Here is a 24,909-nt window from a genome sequence, read left to right on the forward strand (position 1 = left end):
TATTTACCGTCACTATGGAATGCAAAAAATAAATAAACAGGGGAGGTTGCTTCCCTATCCGAAAACGATGAAGTTGGAAAATGTAGAATTTGTTGGATTGTATTTTTTGAATATGTGAGCTTCATATTCAAAAATTAAAATTAATACAAAAAGCCATTGCAACAGAGTTTGTTCTGATTTCGTGTGGTGTTACTATACTTAATCCATCAATGTAAAAGCTTCCTTTTTACTTCGTAATGTAAGAAAAATGCCTTGAATCAAACGAAGGCAAATAGTCTACTATCTTCTTTGGAACAATCATTATATTCTTTTGGTCGCATGATTGCAATTTGTTAACTCCAGAATTAGCATAAAGATGAGATAAGTCCACTCTGTTCTGCTAGGTGATTTGAATAGTTTCAATGTTTACATTTTGTTCTTGCAACTTTATTCCTTTCAGCACACAAATATTATTATTTCATTCTTCTCTACTCACAAATATTATTACTATATGAAAAAGTATTGTTTCACCAATACTTTTACATTAATTTTCCTTGGCTTCTGTCCACGGTCACCTTAACACTTCCGAATAGCCAGTGGAATTAGTGGATCAATTATATGAATTATGCAAGGATTTCCCTTTTTCACATTTTTCGCAAAAACAAAGAAAGCTTCACTTGATCTCGATTACTGTGAATTTCACACAGCGAAAAGTGCACAAATCTAATCAAACAGTTCTAGATTTGCATTAAACTGAAAATTTTTACCTTCGATTTGCGAAGAAGAAATCCTAATAGTTCTTTAGAAAACTTTCTGATGCTGATTTTGTGTGATGCTCCCCACCGTTGTTCTATTTTCGTTGTTTTTTCACCAATGCAAACGACTAGCAGCTGTAACGTAATCGCTCTTGTCGGAAACTAACAAACGACACACAATACATCTGCTCGCAGTGGCGATAGATACCAAACTGATCCAATTTTTGTTAAGAGATTTCTTTTTATGTGATTTCGTTTGTAGCTTTTTCACTAATGGGTGGTCCTAACGGCTATAAAAAAAAGCCGCATACAGAATTTTAATGTCGATTATTTCATTTCGGATTTGCATAATTCATTGAAAGAAACTATCAAAATGCTGTAGGGATTCATTTCTAGCATTCAGAAGGATCAGATTGTGGAACTCACTACCATATTAAGCACTGTTCGGAACATTTTTCTCGAACGATTTGTTGTACAGCAGCAGATATTTTGTTCTCTTCCTCAGAACGCGTTCTGATTGGCTGGAGTTGACATGGGTCAAATGAGACAAGGTTTTTCAATAGCGTACTATTGATATACTTCAATGCTGTTGCTGTACACGTTTGAGTTGAAAAATTTCGATTCTATTGGTAATTAGATTACATAAATCGTTTCACACAACTGAAAATTTTATCATAAAATTGTGTTCATATTTTCGATGGCATGTAGCAAAAATTATGTTGATTCGTTAGATACAACAAGAGATATTCACGATCAAAAACTTATCACTCTCTCAGAGGGTAAATTTTGAAAAGGCGCCCCATATTAAAGTAAAGTTTTCGTTACAAATAAGACAATGACATCGGAACTATACCAAAAAGAGTGTCTCCAAAAACGAATTTTGCCGTTCTTTCGATCCCACGACCATTCCGTAATGTTTTGGCCAGATTTGGCAAGCTGTCATTACAGCAAATTCGTTCACGAATGGTATGCATAGAAAGGGGTCCAGTTTGTTCCGAAAAACCTTAACCCACCCAACTGCCCCCAGTTCCGCCCTATTGAGAAATACTGGACAATCAAGAAGAGGAGACTCAAGGCAAAGGGAAAGGTTGTCAAAGACATCAATCAGATGACGACCTGGTGGAATAAGATAGCTAAAACGATGGACGAAAAAGGTGTGCGCCGCCTAATGAGCCGTGTTACAGGAAAAGTGCGAGAATTCCTTCGAAACTGTGACGAATAATTTTATCCGTATTTTTTCTTAAAAGTATGAAGAGAACGCTACATTTGTATAAAAAAAGATCTTGAATTCAATAAAAAATAACTGAAATACAGGCAATTGTCTTTGTTGTAATTCTATCTGAAGCAAGCTTTATACGACTGTATGACCGCTGTAGGCAGGAGAAAAAGTTCTGATATTGTTTAACGAATCAGAAAATGTTTGAATGAGTCAATCAAAAGATTGTGCTGTAGAAGCACTAAGGACAAACTAAGAGATCTTTCTTGCATTTTACTTTCGAATGTTTTAGACTACACTAAGCACACAAAATAAGTAGCAATTAGATCATTGTTCAAGATGATTTCCATGATGGATTGAGACTGCCATTTTTTATTTCATATTATGTGAAGAATGTTCAATATCAAATTAAAATTTAAGCGTCGCATCTGCAAGAAACCAAAAGTTTCACAGTACCTGAAAAGTATCCACTTTATTAGAGCTTTAAAGTACGCATGGCACTTTTTAGCAACTAGAACGTACAAAAAATGTTTCGAGAAAACTTTCTCGCTGCTTAAAAGTTGTACGAGGAACTTCTTCATAGTTTGTTCTGTTGCGTCGGGTGAAAATTCAAGTTTGAGTAATTTCTTAAAAACGGGCTGTTCAGAATGCTTTGTATGTTGCTTAAGCCAAATCCTTTTATACAAACTTTTGGTTACTTGGGCTAAATACAAATTGTAAACATATCCTAATCTACCAAAAGAGCAACTTTAGCAGCGAAACTCTTCAACTTTGTGTTAAGCATTCTTTAACTTTGTGTTAAGCATTCTGGTTATTGAGCTTTTTTATCGATTACCGGAGGTGAGAGTCACATTCAAAACGGAAAACGTGGCACCTTATATCCGTTACGTCGAAGCCATTAGAGAAGGATCTCTGTTCAGTGCATTAACTCAAAGGATGAGATTACAATCTCTTTACCTTTGCTCAATTTTTGCTTGATAGAGTATTTCTCGTTTTCACATTAATTTTCTGTGGTTCCTTTTTTGAGCTAAAGCGTATGTGTGTCGAATTCCGTTGATTGTAGGTTAAGTAATCAGAAAAATAATGGAGAGAAATGTTAACCACTTAGTCGTTTGACAATTCTGCTGTTCGAAAAAATAAATTCCAACAAATAATTTTTGGGCGAGACGAAGTTCAATGGGTCAGTTAGTTTAAAATAAAACAAAGCAATTGTAATGAGATAAAAAACCTTGCGAATAACTTAAGCCCCTTAAACTCAATTTTTTAACAACATCACTTACGATTGTAGCACAGTAGCAGCTCGGTATCCTGTCCATCGTACAAATCCAATGCCGCCACCAAATGGATGGTGGTTTGTTTCCTGCTGTCCGCTTCGTGCAACTTTGTCGAATGTCCACTGAGCTCCGAAACTATTTCGAAACAGTTCCTGAATCCGACGCATATCAGCAGACCCGAGTTAGGGCAAGCGCCTTCCAGTATGGTCATTATCGAGGGTAGTTCGTGGAGGGTGATTTCCTTCAGAAAGATGAAACCATCCACCGTGTCGTTGTCGCTGTTGGGACACCACGAAGTCCAGGCCGCCGTGTGTTTCCACTGGAAAATCAAAAGCTTCCGGCCAACTGCTACCGCCATTCGGAGGTGAGCTTCGCCGGCTCTTGAAATCGCATACAAATGACAGCCCCGCGTTTTGTCGATTCTTCGATCTTTGACATCGATTCTCGATCGCTGCCCCAACTTATCGTCCGCAAATTCATTCAGTCTGAACACATGAACCCGGTGGCCATCTTTCTGCATCGTAGACCCTCCCCGTAGCAGTAGGATTCCGTGATCTTCAACAACACTGAGCTGCTTCACGCAAAGCGTCTTGTCAAACACGATCCGGTGCGTTTGGTCCTCCTTAATCAGATATGTACCTTCGTCAGAAGCCAGAAACAGCTGGTCCTGGCCCCAGCTGTCACCGACCAGATCGTTGCGTGGTTGGAAGGTCGGATAGAAACACTGGGGCTCCCACGGTGGTCGTTTGAACACGGTTCCCGCCGACGCTATGCTGGTCGGAGCGTCCCCACGGACAATAGCTTCCAGCTTGAGTGCCTGACCGATCCGCACGAACTCAACCTGACGGGCATCTTCCTTCAGCTTGGAAGCTCTCGGAGCATCGTACAGTACCTCCGAGAAAGCTCGCCGGTTTAGCATAGTCTGAAATTGATAAAGAAGAAATATTCTCGTTATTGTGGTTATAAAATGCGGAAATTTCGCTGAAAGTAAGATTGTCATATATTGGTAGTCGTTGAAATTAATTTATACCAAAAAGATACTACAATTAATTTAAGAAATCTTATGAGCATATAAAAATCGAGAGTTATAAATACAACTCGAGATTTTTTATATTTTATGATCGATGAAAACGAATTGAAAACCAGGCAATTAATGAAACTACGTTTAATGGAGGGAAAAAGAAACAAGCGCCCTATTTATAGGATGGCATATTTCAATTTTAAAAACATTACTCCTGTCATTCCAGACGATTAATCAAGCTGCCAAATGTTATTTTTTCTTATCCCGTATGTAAGTAACGAAGCGTAAAACAAAATTGGGTTGACTTAGGTGAAATATGTTCACGCAGTTCGGTTCGGTTCCGCAAGTAATCTACCACATTTTAGTTCAGCATTTCTCGCTGCGGTAGAATGGTAGCCAGCTAGACGGCAACAACCGACAGCAAACTGGTCTAGTTGTTACTGTTCCCTTTTTATTCGTTGTTTTAAAGACTGTTCCCATTTTAAATTTGGTCCAGCAGAATGAGTCATTGGTAAAGGAGAAAATAATGGACAAACGCGCTAATTTTCCATTACTGTTTAAGGCAAAACCTGTGTTTATCTACCTTTTGATGTTATGATGTTCTGCTCATGAAGGTGTTTGAATAAATTCTACTTTCGCACAGAGACCGGAAAAACTATTTTTAATACTGAGCAACAGATGAACTGGTTGGAATTTGACAGATAGACTGCTCAGATGTATCCTACATTTGAGTCATAATTACTGGGAAAACTATAATCTCTTTTCGAGGAAACCAGTTGGACCTTTTTGACCGCTATTTTCGGACCCGAGTGTGTTCCGAAGTTTTTTTGTTGGTCTTGTAACCAATGACAAACCGGAACCTTCGACCAAAACTCTGACTGTCATGGAATGGCGCACAGAAAGTCGTCAACAATTTACATTTGAGTCATTATAGATCTGCAAGAAGCGTTAACTTTACGCCTGCTTAGTTTCTTATATTGAGTTACCAAGTTGCACTGACAGCTCATTTTAACCTCTGATGGATTCACTGATTAGGCGAAGACGACAAGTTTATGAGATGTCAAGGCTTTAGTGATATTTGTTTAAACATTGTGTACTTTTTTACGGCATGAGTCAAACGGGAATCGAAACTACTGATGAATCTTGCCAAAGCTACAGTAACCAATCGTGAGACTGTGTAATCCACCTACTGGAGTGATAATGCTTTTCTCACACTACTCAAATTTTCATAAATATCACCAAGGGATTCTTCTAAAAACTTTCTTGTGAATCTTGAATAAAATCAATAATTCCGTTTCAATTTTTTTTACCACTACACGAAACGACCGAAATTAGCTCTGCGCCTAATTCGTATTACTGTTTTTGAATTAGTTGATTTTAACAACAAAATTCCCTGAATAACTATAAAATTAGTTTAAATTGAGAATTTACTTTGCTGAAAAAAACTCTTATTTTTAGAGAATGTGTTCAGTTGGCGAATATTGTGGACACAAATTTCAATCCAACACGAAATTCTCATTGACAACTAATTTCGTTATTAAAATCTGACAATTTGTTTCTATTTATCTATCACAGTCATTACTGAAAGACAGCACAAAGAAAACAAAAATGAAATTGGTTTTATTAACAAGTTTATTAACCAAAAACTCATGAGAAGTGTCAAAGCAAAACAATCCATTGAAAAGCTAACAGGGACAGTCTTGTTGAAACTGCATGCAAATTGTTTAGATGTTTTTCGCATGTGTTCCGATATATCCACATATAAATTTTTAAACCGATATGTAAAAATGACGTAAACTGTTAGTGGAAAGTGTATTTATTCAGAATTTGTGCGCAATTGAAGCGATTGTGGGTAATAATGTTTTTACGCAGAACAGTGAAGTGAGTTTCGAATGTTGCACTCTAATTGTACACGTCAAATGATGTTTTTTGTATCTTCTAACATTCCGGGCTACGCCGTCCGGTGTACTACTTGTATTCGGTTTTTGTTTTCCGAGTGCTCAAAGTTTTCAGTGAGAGAGTCGATTTCGCGAAGTCGAATGAAGAAAACAGCGATTCAGAAGAAAAAATTTCAAAAAGAAGTTTATGTTTCGCTTATTGCTTTTTCTCCAATACAACATCGTATTTATACCTACCAATATAGCAAAGATAACCGCGACTGAAATTTTTTTCGGTTGTAGTGTACCATCTAGCGGCTAGTAGTCATTACGGTGTTAACGTTTTTCGGTGACAGAGCGCCATATAGCTGCAAATTGCAGAAACCAATTTAACTATTTACGTTGGTTGAAAACAACGTTTTGTTTCTCTAATTCAACTAAAAAATTGGTTGAATGGATATGAAGTGTGCCTTAGCTAAGAAATGACAGCACGTTTAATTGGTGAATTGAACTAAAAAAATAGCCATTTCAACAAATATTTTATTATTATTAAGGGAACTAGAATTAGCAAATCTAAATTAGCAAAAGTAAGATTTTTCTAGTTGTCTCAAAAAATAACTAACTAAAATCAGAAATTCAACTAATTTTTTCGCCAAAATGCTGATTTCGGTCTTTCCGTGTATTTCCGGCATCGGAACCGCTTTGACGTCGCCTTGTATAGGTATTCCGAAATAACCCTGTGAATTTACATCTTGTAAGATGCACATAAATGGAGTGTCGTAGTTCACGGAAATTTACGTACAAGAACATGTAACATTGTGTGATTCGAAAATTCCATGTCATGAAGTTCATTGAAATAAAAAAAACTGATAGCGGCCACTGTAATTTGAACCGTGTATCATTGGACCACAAAGTACGTCTGTTAATACACAGAAGCACCCATCTGCTTGGGTGGTAAGTAGAGCACATAAATTCATACAGTCGCATTTGATAGCCTAATGGAAATTACAGTCGGAACCAGTAAAATTTAGTCTCATCCAACAAGAAATTGTTACAAATTGAGTTTTCCGACATTTTATATATTAGACCTTTACAGGCCCGTGCGCAGGAATCATCCATGGGGAGGGGTTTCAAGGGGAGAGGGGGGTGTCCAAAAGGCGAAAAGGTGCCTCATCCACTTCAAATTATGTCAGTTTATAAATTGATAAAAAAATTGATAAAAAATATGAATTTGTCAAGTTATTTGCACTTTAATATAATAAGTACTCCATTGTTCATGAAACTTAATTTAAAAAAAAATTATTATGGGGGGGGGGGGTTAAAACCCCCAAAACCCCCCCTGCGCACGGGCCTGGACCTTTATGAATTGCATCGTATGAAGGATTTTATTACCTGTAAAATTCAATGGTGTGTATAAAAATACTCGTGAAATTGGATTTTTCTCATCATTCTTTAAGGTGAAATGTAGTGGAATGCGCGCGTCGCGTTTTTAATCAATTATTCCAAAAACTAGACCGATTATCGAAAAACTAAAAACACACAAATTTTCGCAATTAAATTTATCATAACTAAGTATTCTTAGAATTTTGAAATTTTGCTTTGCCGAGTCGTAATTGGTTTTTGAAATGTATAAACAATTACTGTTTCGTTTCACGGGGATGGTTTTAGAACTGAAAAGTAGTGTTTGTAGCAGAATTTCACAAAGAATCTGAAAATGCAACTCAAAATTATAAAACTTTAACCAAAACAACCGAAATTTGAAAAAGTTTGCATAAACTTTTCCGCATTTTTTTATTGTCTGCCCGCTGCTGTTTCGTATTGAGATGGTGTGAGAAATGCACGGTGGGCACGGTGGCATATTATCGTGAGCAGAAAAATATCGTATATTTTCTATGTACCTGTCGTTTATAATTCTAGTAATGTTCAAGTCAGATGAGTTCAATGCATTAATGTTGCTGAAGCAATAATTAATGGCCGTGTAATATCATATAATAGGTATAACTTCAGATTGTAGCAATTCATTATAGTAAAACTAAAAATACTATTCATTATACTGAATAAAACATTAGAACACAATTTATTTGGCAGAATCTCCATAAAATTGTACTAGATAATAAAAAAAAACACTCGAAAAAACATCGTCAAGCCAAACAAAGTCTTGGTATTACGTTTTATTGTGTAATTTGGCCGATTAATATCATAGCTTTGATTACATAGCTAGTGCTACGATCTTATTGACACAAAGAAAAATAATAATAGAACCACTTTCTACTTATTCGAAGACGACAATGAAAGTCAATTAGAATGGAATATATTGGCAGTAATTCCAGTCCAGTAATTTACTTTAACAGTGTTTTATTCGATAAGGAAATTTGACCACGTCTATCATGCGTGTCAAGTAAATACTTTCACATAAATTTCATCTCAACGGCGTGAAGGGTCTGGTGAACTGCTGTCAAAGATACCAAAAATACTTGAATGTTTTCTTGTCTTCAACAGTTCTTTTGAAGGAGAATCCATGCTTGCTACTAAACTATACATGGTAAGCAAGTTACGCAATACATATACATATAACCTCGTGTTGGTCAATCATAATTACTCATCATTCATAGTTCTAGTGTAACAGTAATCACTAACAATAACGATTGAATTAGGATATATTCAAAGTGTGAAGGATTCAAAAATCCATTACGAATCAATGAGTCTTTTTTACAAGCCAACAGAACCATTCGACTCAGTTTGTCGAGATCACAAAATGTATGCGTGTGTATGTGCAGAAAATATGAACTTTATTTTATAGGAGATGGCTGAATCGTGATCGCAGTTTGATCATTGAATTAGATCAAGAATTTAGTAAAAGTTTTCAAACGACGTTAAGTTTATTATAGTCGGTTCAGCCATCTCTTAGCTAATTGAGCAATAACAAACAATGTATTTTGTCAGTCACTCCACTTATACCATTATATCTACGGAATCAGAAGTCACGGCCATTTGATCTTTGAACTTAATTAATGGCTCAATTATCGCTTTCAAACGTTGTTGAAGTTAGTTCAGCCATCTCCGAAAAAAACACTCCTATACATACTGACATTTTCCGATCTCGTCGATCTGAGTCAAATGGTATATAACACTATGGGTCTCCTAGGCTTCGTTCGAAACTCGGATTTTAAAGCAATTTTATTAACTTACCATAGAGATAGGTAAAAAGTACGTAATTTACACGGAAATAAATCCGTCACCGTTGTCATGATTAAAAAATTAGAGGGTTGTATTCAAGACACGACCGAGCACAATAACATTAAAAATGGAACGTTTCTAGGGTCTTCATAATAAATACAAAAATAAAGATGATAATGATGATGATACACTAAACTAAAAACTTTTTCAATTGACTAATTACAAACTTGCTCTAGTTTAAGCGCTTAGATTGTTAGCGCATGATAAAATTGACAATTAGATTCTTTCTTGATAATTAATTCTATTCAATTTTGATCCCTTTACACAATTTTTTACATTGTTAAGTTTTTGAATAACGTCCTTTAACTAGAAGTTAATTATGATGAATTCAAAGAAAACTCAATTTTAGGTACAAACAACCTAAAGATTTAAGCCTGAACAAATGAAACTGTTTTATTTTGTGATAATAATCTTCGAGAAACGTACAAACTTATTAATTTTATAAACAGTTAATCGATCCAGAAGAAGATTTTATTCATTTTAACGAAAAATATTGTACCAGTAAACTCAGTAATAGTGTAGTTTTATTAATCCTTCTTCAAAATTGTCGATAATCTTCGGAAAGTGTCGGTAAATAATATACGCAACAATACGAGAAAGAAAAATGTGAAACAGTCCGCATAAAATATTTAGTTACTTACATTGATTTCCGCTTTGGCATATTAGGAATATACGGAATGGATACGCAACAAAATTCAGAAATTTTGTTCATATTGTAACTTGATGTTATTAACACATGAATGAACATTGTCATAGTTACAACGCGTGTAGCCATCAGACGCTTATTGTTTTGAAGCAAATAATAATTAAACTGAAACTGGCGGTTAACCAGATTCTACGAGGGTTCCTATTCAAACGAAACATTAAAAATCGCAGGTAAACTTACTTTGAGTTTTTATTTGATACTATATGATATTGCATCTAATTGTTCTGTATATGTGAGCCTGTGGAACTCATTTATACTACTAAACCGAGGAGGCCGCTTTTAGATAAGTTTCAGAATTTAATTTTTAATCTTTTGAAGCGTTTAATTTTTGGTGAGACAACAACTTGTCACATATAATGAAGAAGCAGTATCTATGATTATCATCATAACACAACTTTTTACTGAATCCATTTTCGGGCCACCATTTTGTTCGTATGGGAATGGAGATTTAAGTATGCAAACCGATCCGTTGACAAATTAAAACATTTTTAAGCTTACAATATTGAAGCTTTGGAATCATTTAAATGAGGAAAATCCATTAACAAATCATCGAGAAAATGCGCTGCAAATTAAATCCGAAAAATCTATCGCTGATAATTCTAAATTAGCCTGATAGTTACCAGAGAACCAAAATAAAATACTCAATTCAAACCAATTTTTCGATGGTATGCAATTGAAATATTCAAATGACGTTATCTCATAAGTTTATGTTAAATGTTTCCGAATCGATTGGTTGTTGAATTATATAAATCCATCAACAAATGACTGAGTTATAAGCGTTCAAAATTATGACAGAAAAATGATACGCGATTAGTTTTGCATGTTTTAAATTGACACCCACCTCGGGAAGCGAAGCGTAAGGCATTTTTAATGGCAAAATCGACCAAAAATTTGCTAAATACATGGGATATTTCAAAAGAATCGGTAACCACGCTGATTCGGTACTCCAATAGCTAGATGATATATAAGATACTCAAGCGAACACGGTGTTGCGCAGACAACAGGAAATTTCACCAACAAATAATGCAAAAGCGACAATCCAGCAAGTGAACGCATATACAATTCAGTCATCAGCTCACTGGACGAGCTACTTGTTTCATTCACTGTCAAACATCAACTAGGCAAAGAAATATTGTGCAGCATATATTTATAGATTTCTCTTCATACTACGGATAACGATGCGGTGTTTTTTATGAATGATGCAAAGCCTCCTATGCCGAACAAGAAGTTGACGTCATTTTGTACAACAGGGATTGGTGGATGAAAACATAGGTCGATTCTAACCATTTTTTCAATAGTATGCTACTGAAATACTGAAACGACGTCGTCATACATGTTTAAGTTAAAAGTTTCCGAATCGATTGGTTGTTAAATCATAACAATCCATCAACAAATGACCGAGTTATTAACGTTCAAAATTATGACACAAAAAGGTTACGCGACTATTTTTGAAACTTTTAATTGACACCCGGCCCCATATAGTCAAGAGTAAGGCATTTTTAATGCCAAAACCTGTTTAAATCCACCTAGTGGTGTAATGATGCTTTCTCATATCAATCAAACTATCATATATAATACTGTGGCATTCTTTAAAATAATTTTCTTCGATTCTTGAACGAATATCCGAAATCAGTTTGTTTGACCGTCTACTGATAAAAATTATCAATTGGAGAAGATATGAGGTCGATTTAGAAATTTTTTACTGTTTTTCGCCCTTTTCAGTGGTGATATAAAATTTTTAACACACTTTAGCCTATATTTCCGGATCCGGAAGTCGGATTCGGATGTATTTATAAATTCCGCATGGGACCACAGGACCTTTTATTTGAACTCAAGTTTATGAAAATCGGTTCAGCCATCTCCGAAAAAAGTTTTTGCACTTATTTTCACAATTTTTTGCACATTTTACCACATAATTCCAGAACCGGAAGTCGGAATATTCAGGAATTTTGTATAGGACCACAAGACAGGCATGACCAAACAATGCACTGCACTGCGTGCTTCATATAACCACCGCCACCGCGTGTATTGAGAATGCCATTGCGTGCCAGTGCACAAAGAGAAACACGAAACGCAATATCCGAAGCCACGGTGCTTGTGGCGCTGTTTTATTTTCGGCACTGGTGTTTCAAGCTTCGGCATACACCGAAACCGCGTGTTTTCAGTTTCGTTAAACACCGGAGCCGAGTGTTTTCAATTTCGCGAAGGCACCGAAGAGCACCCATGCGTTGGTTGTATTGTCAATCAATTGAATTCAATCCGGCGCGTATTGATGAAAAATGAATTAATCATTCAAACGCATTTTTCGTCATACCGTGCCACTATAGGTGCTTATAGTACAAGCTACGTATATGGCAAAATCGGAAACACTCGGCTTCGGTGTTTGCCGAAGTCAGGAACACTCGACTTCAGTGCTGCCCGAAAATCCAAGCACCGGTGTTTGACAATTACACGACCGCCGCTACGGGTGCTTTTTCTACTGCGTTCGGTGTATATTTTTCAACACGGGCACGAAGCGTAGCATTAAATACTCCTGGTGGTGTGCTCACGAGTGAAGGTGAGTACCGTGCAGAACGGATCCGTGTTTTTGCCATGCCTGCCACAAGATCTTTCGTTTGAATCTAAGTTTGTGAAAATCGGTTCAGCCATCTTTGAGAAAAGATAGTGCAAAACGTTACATATACACATACGCACATACACACACACATACACACAGACATTTTGTGTACTCGACGAACAAAGACGAATGGTATATGACACTCGGCCCTCCGGGCCTCGGTTCAAAAGTCGGTTTTCACAGTGATTTCATAACCTTTCTATATGAGAAAGGCAAAAATCACGAATTCAACGATTTTTTTTTCTCATGAAGTCATGATAACAATCATGTTTGTACAATAAAAATGATACAAATCATGAGTATATAACCTGTATGTTTTAATAACAGCTTTAAAATAAAAATTATCAAAAAAAATTAAAACCATACTTTTTTCTTATTTAACTTTTTGGGATTATTTTGTAATTATTGAGAAAAAAAATCAAAAAATTTTTTCGTTGTATATTTTGTTAGAGTGTCCAATTGATTCCCTACAACTTCTTCTTGAACGCCATTTTTGCACAATTAAAGGTTTACGAGTTACAACGATTTGAAAAAGGCAATTTTAGTGATATTCAAAAATACATACGCCCTTTTTAAAAATCAGTCGTGAGTCGGATTGACCTCTCCATCGGTTAAAAACTTATGGTTTGCCATATTGAAGCCATGTGCAAAGTTTCATCCAAATCGAAGAAGGTCGAGTCTGATGATCTGCTAAGCATTTCTGGAATTACTCTACTATTATCGAATCTTTCGGATCCGAGAACTGGGAATTGATCTATCCGAATTCAAATTTTGTGACCATCAACTAACAAGGCATACCGTGTATATAAACATCCTCTCGAAATTGATTTTTTTTAACTTATCGCCTTGTTATTACGGAACTGGAAGTCTCATGAAAATAAATCTAAGGTGCGTTATGTGGCATTGTAATACATTCCATTTGAATCCAAGTTTACAAATTTCGGTTCAGTAACCTTTGAGAAGTGCTCTTATTTTGCAATGTTTTGCAAATTCTATAACAACGGTGCTTATATATTTATATCAGAGTAGGAATCACGCTCATTTTGCGTATGAAAATGTGAATCGAAATTTCGAATGAAGATGTAAATTGTAAACAAAATTTGTTCCAATCCGTCTACTTTAAACGGATTTATCGATATTTTTGTGTAAGCGACTTTTTCGCCTTAGTAGGACTTTTGATGTTAAAGCGATGCTTGGAAGCAACATTGTATGAAATTGCTTCCAAGTACGTACTAAGAAGACTGTGCACCGCAACTTTTCTCACGGTTTTTGTCACCTTTCGATTTTAGCACGACCAAAATCAAAATATTTTTATAATTGGATTGTATCGAACTGTTTACAACTATAATTGCTAGAAAAATTTTATATTCCCAATTCTGTGTTACACACTATATTTTGCACAGGTTTTGATGCTGGAGTACGTGTTTGTTTTATTTAGAACAAATTAAAATTACGGAAAATGAATCCGTACATAGTGGTCAGGTTTAGAACTATTACAGCTCAATTTTGAACAGATTTTCCATATCATCGCACCTACTGCTTAGCAATGTTTCCGCGCATCCACCTAGTGATGTGATGATATCTTTTTCTTATATTACTCAAACTCTTTTTTGACGTAGACTTGAATAACTCACAAGATATTTTGACGTAGACTTGAATAACCAACAAATTGAATCAGTTTTGAATAGAATTTAGAAGAATTTTGTCCTTCCTTTCATGGTCGTTCGTTTTAATTGGTTAGAAATATTAGACAAACACATTTGTAGAACCGGAAGTCGTATCTGGATGATATACAACAGAAGCCTATAAGATCAAATAACCTTTCATTTGAGTCTAAGTTCCTTCAAATCGGGTTAACCATCTTTGAGAAAATGAAAGGAGCTTCGTTTTGGAGTTTTTGACCACAATTTCCGGTGCTTTCGGAACCTGGAACTGGGAACCGGTTCGGTTAGTCAGCAACTAACATAACCTACAAATTGAAATAGTTTTGAACCAAATTTAGAAGGTTTTTCCTTCATCGCACAGAATGACAGAGGTTTTTGACCACAATTTCTGTTAATTTGGAATCGGGAGCTGAAAGCCAATATATTCGAAATCAATTGTTGGTCATCAATTAACTCAAAGGATTCTATTAGTTTTTTGCTTCGTTCGGTTAAAATTCTGCACTAAATTCAAACGAAACTATTTTGGAAATCCTTTCTGTGGAGCATCGTTTTGGCACTTTTCACTAAAAAGTCAGGCATCGCTTGACGCTGTTGATGAAGCTTACGCAACGCAGCGCGTATCATCGTCCACTGATCAGTTACGCGTAGGAAAATTTTCCCGATGCCAACATAGTAGGCGTAGTTGCATTGGCAGGTGTAACTGAACAAAACATTGTTGATATCGAAACCATCAGGATGCGGAATCTACTGAAGCTTTCGTTAGTGCCGCTTATGGCCGCAATCGGCTTTTTCGTTACGTCCATCGGACAAGGCGCGATCGTTAACCTTCTGGTGATTGTGTTCCGGAAGATATCTGACTCAGAAACAGTAACCCCGAACGGCGAATTTTATCGAGAAGATTTCTGTGCTACCAACCGTGTAGCGAACAAAGATTTTCTGACGGCGGCCCATTGCTTCGTGACCGATTGGAGGTAGGTTTATTTGGGAATAAAAAATTACTATTGGATTAGATTCACATTTTTCCCGGGAATGTTTCGAGCTGATATGAAAAGTAATGAACCCGATCGGAAAGATGTGAATCGAACCCATTCTAGCAAAAATCTTATTTCAAAAGTAGGAATACTAATTACTAATTAGGTACAATTCCAAGTTAATTTAGAAGTATACAGGCGATTCATAGTTGATTTAAGCACTTGGCAGTGGAAGTGGATTAGACGAAAAATGAAATATAGTAAATTAGTTGTATCATTTTTCCAATCTCCAGATCTGTTAACGGTACCAATCCATTCTGAATCTGGAGGCATAGGTTCTTGAAACCAGAGAACAACCAGCAGCAGTCAATGCAGGAAACTTCTGGTGTTATCGCGGACAAAAACTTCGCGTCTCGAGGAAGAATGCTCTTCTGTGAGGAATTCTGATGGGCGGCCCTAGGCCACAAATCACCGGAACGATTTCTAACGCATCAGTACATTTTTAATCGATTTTCCAGCAATAGACTTCTGGTAGCAATATTCTGGATGCCAAACCTAGGAAGGAATATATAAAACCGGAATGCTTGTGCAACGAGTGAATCCGAAAGGCAAAGATGTGACGCTTAGTTAGTTAATTTAGATAAAACTGAAAATTATCTTCTCGTGACTAATATAATTGTTAATAAATAAAGAAAGTTTGTATGCAGAAATGTTTGTTTCAAGTTCGACGATTCTCAACTGTTTTGCATCATCCACAAGCGTACTTTTGATTCCGATCGTATTCCATTTCGCAAGTAAAATCGATTGAATCAATAATGTCGGTATTACATAAGTCGGTTGAAAAAGGACTACTTGGATGAATTTGAACAAAACGAGCACGAATTTTTTTACTAAAGTGAAAATCTCTGTACGTGGTACTGGTATTATTAAAAGTTAGAATAAACTGATACCGGTAATAAAGACCACAAAAACATGCTTTAACTTGGTAATTCACAGGTGGGACTAACATTTTTCAAACCGGGGCTATCAAAAATCAAATCTGTTTCCAAGGCGGATCTGAAACACTTGCCGGCTTGCCGACAGATTCACAGACAGTCGCGAATTCCTGTGTTCCTCTCCATTTCGAATAGACTCCACTCCGAAAAGACTTGAGTCCAAATGCTTGGACAAACTTTAACTCTAGTCTTATGTTGTTTTGCGTTGTATATTAATTGTGTTGAATCATCCAACTTAGATAACTTACAAAAGCTGATATTGGTCGTTTAGTTAATGATTCTTATTTTGCTTTATTGCAGTGAGAAGAGTTGGGGTTGGATAGTAAGCCTGCATGATTGCTTCATTTATTGGCAACCGATTCCAGAAAGCACTGAGTAAATATATATTCACTTGTGAAAAGTATAGTTTAATCAGTTTCAATTATTTCTCTTGCCAACCAGATTTCATACAGAAAAGGTAGCAAATAAATCGGACACAGAAGCGCATCAAAAGTTCGATGTAAGAATATTAAATTTTTCCCAATATGAACTGATATCTAATTGAGTTCAAGCTTTTATTTCTCTTTGTAGGACCCGTCCAGTACAAGACAGCGAAATTTTGATCCTAGATTCGGTACGGATCATACAATATTACCGGAAGAGCCTACTTCCGGCATTAAAACCTTATTCGAGGAGCTCCATGAGGTATCTGACGAGATACTGCGCGAGGTTCCTGTTGCAAGAGCTATGAAGTTTAAGATCTTGCTCTACATGATAGAATATTTATTCCGTTGAATTGAATATTACTATATTATTACTGCAGTTATTATTTAATAATTATTATTTATTTTACGGTTACTGTTGATTGAAATAATAAAAAAACAATAATAACTAAAAATTCTATAAAAGTTTCATCCGAAAACTTTATTAGTTCTATTTAATCTGAGCCAAAAAATGGGGCTGTTCATGACAAAATTCATCCAATTTGATGAGAATTGATACTTTTTGTAGACCATACATATTTTTTACACAACTTGGATATGATTAAAAGGGTATTCATGGCGGGAAGATGTAGTGTGATGTATGTCACGGCATATCTCCGGAACTATTGAACCGATTGCACCAAACTTAACACAGATACTTCTTTTTTTTGTAATAAAATTGTTATTCTGGCCTTTTTGCGTAAAAGCTTTACGTGGCCAATTGGCTTACATTTTTGTTACTTAAAAAAATTTTTATTTGCTATTGGATCTCGTTGCCACCCTTTTTCTAGGGGGAGATGAGTTTCCATTTCCATCCAACGAGGATAGGGGGTCACTTCGTCCGCGGCTTATCTCATCATCCATTGCTTCATCGTCGGTTTTGTGTGTGATTTCCGTTTTCTTTTCGTTGTCCTTGTTGATCGTAGTCTTGGGCTCGTTGAGAGTTGCTGTAGATGCGCCTTGTTATACATTGGTTGCAGTTGCTGGTTGGTTGGAGGGTAAGTTGTTAACTGCAGCTGGTGTACTTGGTTCTATAGGGGATACTGATGGTTTCGCACTATCTTCAATATATACTGGAATGTTGTACTTAATGTTCTCGTGCTCCACATAGTGCACATTGTTATTGTCTTTTGCGAATTGAATTGCATACAGCTCTTTATAAAACTGGATGTAAACAACATTATTCGTCTTATTGCATTGAAGTAAATGCAAACCTTCAAGTTCTCATATCGAAGGTCGAATTTTGCACTGCCTGAAGTCAACAACAATTGTATTCTTTCGTGTCGGCGGTAGCTTTTGTTCGTTTGGTTCACTCGTGTCGAGGTCGTTCTATTGTTCACTACACAATACTGTACTTGGTATCTTTTGTCCCGAACGTAAGCGGTTTTGTTATATCGACTGACTTGGATGAGATGTGAAAGCGAACTGTGACAGATACTTCTTGGTCTTCAAAAATTGTCATAAAGACACTTTAAAGGGGAGAGTGTGCAGCAAGTGTTATTAACAGAGGAGGGGGGATAATGACAAAATTAATCTGATTTGACGAGAATCGATACGTTTTGAAGATCATATATGTAAAACTCAAATATGATCTTAAGGGTATTCGGAAGGGGGGGAAGGGGGTGGACATAATGATTTTTCAAAAACCTATACTTTATAATACAGATATTAAGTGCATTTTTGAAGGTAGGTGTGGGTGTATGAAGAAAGGGTATCAACGAAGGGGAGTGCAAGGGTCAAATTATTTATATGATAGAACATAACACCAAAACAGCTAAATAGATTATTACCTAACCTGGCAGAAGTAATTCTTGCTGTTCAGAGGTTGCTAGAAACGTATTCTAAGGAAAGGAGGGGGTGTAGTATGTGTTTGCTAACAGGTAGAATTTGAGTTTCGATGTTTCGAATTTTACGAAAGCCTACATTATTCGACAGACACAGATATTTATTACTACTTAGAAATGATCATAAGGATATTTATACGCATGAAAGAATAGCTAGTATCTTTAACATTATAAGCAGGAAGTCAACTTGTTTGTATATATCGGTATGGTTTCATAACAACTCAATAAATTTACCTAAACTTGACACTTGGTACTTTTTGAATTTCAGATGTAAACAAAAGGGTGGAGTTAAATAATCTAAAAATAGTTGTTTATTGTAAAATTTATCTCATTAGTCGATAAACTAGAAGGAAAAAAAATCAATTTCCATCTTCCATTTTTTGTAAACGCAACATTTTTAAGATAATTTCAAAAGATTTGATGGCCGAAAACTTCAAAGAACTAAAGGAAAACTATTCTTTATCTTCCGCGAGTGCATAACTACTAAAAAAAACTAAACGAATCGCCACCAAATTTGGCACATGTACCGAAGGTATAAATCAATAGTTTTGACGAGCATAGATACTTTCTACACTACTCAAAGGGAGTTCAATGTAAAATTTATTCGAGAATGAACGATACTTCTTGACTAATACAGAAACTACTTTCCCATTAAAGGAGATTATAAGGTTATTTCAAGGGAGAGGGAGTGCCCGGAACATGGGAAGTGAAATGTAAGGTCGGATTTTACGAAAAATGGGGCTTCTCTCCGAGTACAGTATATTTCTAGCAACTAAGTGATGGTCACGAAAATATCCACAAGAGAAAGAGACGGAAGGAATAAGTATTCTCAACAAAGTGAGATATCATTGATCTGAATTTTCGAAGAAATCATCAGGAATCAGGAATCAGAACAAATTGGCTCAAATGGCACGTTCCCCTTGATATTTGGAGGTTTGTGCCTTGTCATCAATTTGTTTTTAGCATCGTTTTCCCGATATATAAGAGGGAAGGATTGAAAGGAAATGGTAAGGGTTGGACTAGGAGGATGCGGAAAATTGACGACACAAAAACACATAAAAGCAGAAGTAAATTCTGCACCCCTAAAGGATGCTGAACAATCTGCTGAGGATCACATTTAGTGGAAGCAGAAGTAAATCCCCGAGAGGATTTAGAGATCTTACAAAAGCGACACCATTCTGCACTCCCGGAAGAATGCAGAACGATTCGCAGTATGTACGAGCAGAAGTAAATTCGGTACCCCATAAAGGATGCCAAACAATCTGCTAAACCCTATTTAAGGTGAATACAGAAGGGATTCATTCACTCCAGGAAGAACGATGAACCCTTCTGACTATAGCTTCTTACCACATTGGGTGAGAAACGAGAGAATATCCTTCAATTTTAGCTCCGCATACACAGACTCAACCATGTATGGAGAACCAAAAACCAGGATACGTAGCTGCGTCAATGCGGGACAGTTACATATCAGATGATATGCAGTACCATAATCGCATTCACACAAATCACACGAATAATACTCAGCACGTTGAATAGTAGCCATGTGATAATTGAGTTTGCAATGTCCAGTCAGAGCTCTGACCAGAATACTGCAATGATGCTTGGAGAAATGCAGTAGACACGTTGACATTTTCAGATTTAAATCTGGTAGAAATGCTTTTGTCTGAGCGCAAGTTTGCAAGCTGCGCCAATAGCTGGCATGTTTGGATGCAGCCCAAGAACGAATCTTGTGCTTTATCCAACTAGTTAAAAGTGGTAAAGCTGGTTCAGGACCAACGAAATCATTCGTTGCACCAGCTCTAGCCAACTCATCAGCCCATTCATTTCCAGTAATACCAGAATGGCCGGGTACCCATAAGAAGTAAACAGCATTTGAAATGCTGAGGTCTTCAATTTGAGTTCGACATGCGATCACTAGATTCGACCGTGAGTCATTCGAACTGAGTGCTTTTAAGGCTGCCTGACTGTCGGAACAAAAATAAATTCGTTTACCACAGATCCTCTGCTTAAGTGCCGATTGTATTCCACACAGAATCGCGTAGATTTCTGCTTCGAACACATTAGAGTATCTACCAAGTGAAAGCTCTAGCTTCATTTCACGACAGTAGACACCAGCACCAGCACGACCATTCAACAGAGAACCGTCCGTACAACAAACTATGTGTTCATCAAGTTGTCGTTCCAGACAACCAGACAACCATTCCTCACGAAGAGGATAGCTCACATTGAATGTTTTGAAAGGAAAACTGCATGTGAGAGCTAAGTCACTAGGAGCGAGTAAATACTCATCCCACGTAACCATTTGAGACCACAAGCGAGTGTGGTTGGTAGCATAATCTAATGGGTTACTATTCCAAAGCCCTGTAACCTTAAGACGGTATGCACAAGATAATGCTTCTTGTTTTAGGAACACATGTAGTGGTTTAATGCACAGTAGCGCCTCTAGAGCAGCAGTAGGAGTTGTCGTGAATGCTCCTGTCATCGCCATTAGGACCATCCTTTGGAGATGATTTAGCTTTGACTGAACTGTCGCGACTTCTCCTTTCTGCCACCATACAAGACATCTATATGCTAAAATTGGTCTAACAATAGTTGTGTAGATCCAATGAATATATCTGGGTTTTAGTCTCCATGATTTTCCAAAAGCTCGTCTGCATTGGCCGAAAGCCATGCAAGCTCTTTTAATCCTGAAATCAATGTGAGCAGACCAATCCAGTTTTGAGTCAAGAATAACCCCGACGTATTTAACTTGATCGACCACAGTGACCTCTGAACCAAAGAACTGCAACGGACGAGCTCCTGTGATTATCCTACGATGAGTGAAAAGCACCATTGATGTTTTGCCCGGATTTACAGATAATCCAACCTGACAACACCATTGTTCAACAGATCGCAGGGCTTGTTGCATTAAATCAAAGAGAGTGGTAATGCTTATACCGGTCATCAATATATGATAATCGTCGGCAAAACCATAAGTCGGAAATCCAAGGTTATTAAGTTTCCTTAACAAACCATCAGCGACTAGGTTCCATAAAAGTGGGGATAGTACACCACCTTGAGGACACCCACAGACACTCAGCTTTCTAATCACTGCTTGCCGAAGCGATGAACAAAGAAGTCGATTGCTAAGCATTGCGTGTATCCAATTTTTGAAACTTGAAGGTATGTCATGACCACGGGCTGCTTCCAGAATTGAATTGAAAGACACGTTATCAAGGCACCTTCAATATCTAGGAAAACTCCCAAGAAGGTTGCTTTTGTGAGAAAGCTTTTTCAATGTTGTACACAACATCATGTAACAGGGTTGTAGTGGACTTTCCACGCTGGTAAGCATGTTGCATTCCATGTAGCGGATGCACGCCCAGACTAACATTCCTGATATAGTGATCTACTATGCGTTCCACTGTTTTAAGAAGAAATGAGCTTAGACTGATAGGCCTGAAACTCTTCGCTTCCTCATAAGTGTCGCGACCGCCTTTGGGAATAAATTTGACAATTATTTCCTGCCAGGCTCTTGGAATATATCCAGTCGCAAGACTGAAAGTAAGTTTTTTCTTCAAAACATATTTGAAATGTTCATACCCTTTCTGCAGTAACACTGGGAAAACTCCATCCTTTCCAGGAGACTTGTACGGAGCAAAACTCTCAACTGCCCATTTGACCGATTCAATCGTCACAACGCTTCGAGCAAGGGCCCAAGAATCGTAACTACCTGAAAAAGTCTCGGGAAGAGCTGTCGGTGATGGATCCATACATCCTGGAAAGTGAGTGTTAAAAAGATAGTGAAGTACATCACCTTCATCAGACAAGTGTTTACCATCTGAAGTTCTTAAGAAACTGACATTAAAGTCCTTGGACTTCGAAAGTAACTTATTTAATCTGCTAGCCTCGTTGAGACTAGAGACATTTGTGCAGAGGCTTTTCCAACCACTTCGCTCAGACGATCGAAGAGCATTTTTGTAAGCCCTTCGAGCCGACACGAATGCCTCCGACCCATCTCTGCGTCGGTGGTTCCAAGCTCTTCTGCATAGTTTCCTTAGTCTAGCAAGCTCAGCATTCCACCAAGGAGTTCCTCTAGTAGCTCGCACAATCCGAAGTGGACAAGCCTCTTCATATGCTGCAACTATGAGTGAATTTGTCTCGTCGACAACATTTTCCAAATCAATTGGGGTTTCAATTGTTGGTTGGTACCCGTAAAATCTAGTCGCCAAGCCCTCTTCATAGAGGTCCCAGTTTGTAGATTTGGGATTACGATGTGATGGTCACGAAAATATCCACAAGAGAAAGAGACGGGAGGAATAAGTATTCTCAACAAAGTGAGATATCATTGATCTGAATTTTCGAAGAAATCATACAATCAATGTGCGTTTTTTATGTAAATTGAGACCCAAGGGCAAGGATGGCTTTTATCGTATCATAGAACGTTCACTGGCAACTCTTCACACGATTGAATCAGTGCCATCAAAGAGAAACGGAAATCATCGCAACAACAAAAACCCGGCATGGCTCATTTAGCATAGAATCGACACCAGTGCGAGAGCGAATTTCTCTCGATGACATTTATGAGAATCAAAGGTTAGCACGCTGCTGTGGGGATCCTCTCTGAGGCAACAAACGGTCGCTTATTCTCGTTTCGTGATCCGATTCTATACGAGCAGTTGAAAATTGCAATAGAATAATTTTACTATTGCCGCTTATTTTAATGAAATAATACACAGAGTATGAAGTGGAGCGAAGAAATGTAGCAAAATTCTCTCACGGTTCATGCATTAATAGACTCGAGTTCTTGTAGCATCTTCTACCGGATTGAAAATGTTGTATACAATATAGATAGCAATATAGCAGCTTCTGTCAAATTTTCGGCAATCACCAACACTGCCCAAGGGTAATAGATGTACGAGTGTATGTACTTTTTGGATCCCAGAAGCTACTAAGAAGCTATTTATAGAGAGAAGGGTGTTTTAAATGTTCCTTAGTTGACGAGAACACCGTGACAATTATGATTATTGTGAGATCGGAGTATTGCGATAGGCAGCATAGTTTTTAGGCTTTGCCTTCACGAAACATTTTTGAGCAACGCCGGGAAATTCAGCTAGTAAAACTATAAAAAAGACCTGTTCCAATGCTCATATCTGTGAAAGATAGCATTTTTTATATATATTCGAGTATTCCGTATCGGCATTTGTGGTATAGCAAACAAAGAACAAAATAATCTCTGAGAAAATGAAAGGAATTCCGTTTTGGAGTTTTTGACCACAATTTCCGGTACTTTCGGAACCTGGAACTGGGAATCGGTTCGGTTAGTCAGCAACTAACATAACCTACAAATTGAAATAGTTTTGAACCAAATTTAGAAAGTTTTTTCTTCATCGCACAGAATGACAGAGCTTTTTGACCTCAATTTCTGTTAATCCGGAATCGGGAGCTGAAAGCCAATATATTCGAAATCAATTTTTTGGTCATCAATTAACTCAAAGGATTAGTTTTTGCTTCGTTCGGTTAAAATTCAACAGCGTTCAATGGATGTTTAAGACCTTTCATTTGAATTTAATTTTGTGAAAATCGATTCAGCCATCTCCAAGAACATTGAAGGCATAGCTTTGGCAATTTTTTCTGTAGTGTCAACCGGAAGTCGTAACGAAAAAAAAAATTATTAGCGTTCTATGAGAAAGTAGGACCGACGACACGACCAGGCACTCCGAAGAATAATCAGAATAAAAAGAGATCGTGGGCGATTTACTGTCAGTTACCAGAAATATTGCGACCCCTTAATAATGATAAAAATAATGTTCTTGAGCAACACTGTTTAAGTTGCTACGAAGTAGTTACCTAGGAGCCCCACAATAAATAAACAAACCATTTTGAGAAGTTCTATAAATTTCTATTAATATACATTTTGTTTCATCAGCGCAAAATTTGATAAAAACTCACTAATTATTCAGAAGGTATACACAATTTAAGGACAATAAATTGACGAAAAATGCTATTGGCGATAGAGAAAAAATATTTCAACTGAAAAAAACGAAATAGTATGAAGAAAAGGATTTATAATCATGATCGTTTGATTGTGAAAGTTGTACGTTAACCATGACTGGAGTCTTAAACCATTTCTAAAAGATGAACATCACGCGCACTTTACGAAGGCCTCCGAATCACTGAGAGTAGTATTAGCGGAGTAACTCGAATTTCCAAAATATGACAGCGTGTTGTTTCACAACATGTACGCTGGTTGATAACGAGGGTTGAACGATTTGGAACAAATAAAGAAGTGGCGAATGAAGAATAATTTGAC

General features: G+C 37.0%; 1 protein-coding gene across 10 annotated transcripts in view; it reads right to left on the reverse strand.

The window, feature by feature from the left end:
* Window positions 1-24,909, reverse strand: part of LOC131427801 (GTPase-activating Rap/Ran-GAP domain-like protein 3) — a 659,718-nt gene that overhangs the window by 9,698 nt on the left and 625,111 nt on the right. For all 10 annotated transcript variants that reach the window (XM_058591317.1, XM_058591315.1, XM_058591316.1 and 7 more), the window contains one exon: window positions 3,231-4,146. In XM_058591317.1, the coding sequence (XP_058447300.1) occupies window positions 3,231-4,146 (916 nt within the window). The remainder of the gene's footprint in view (window positions 1-3,230; window positions 4,147-24,909) is intronic.

The sequence above is a fragment of the Malaya genurostris genome, chromosome 2 (assembly GCF_030247185.1).
Source record: "Malaya genurostris strain Urasoe2022 chromosome 2, Malgen_1.1, whole genome shotgun sequence".
NCBI classification, from domain to species: domain Eukaryota; kingdom Metazoa; phylum Arthropoda; class Insecta; order Diptera; family Culicidae; genus Malaya; species Malaya genurostris.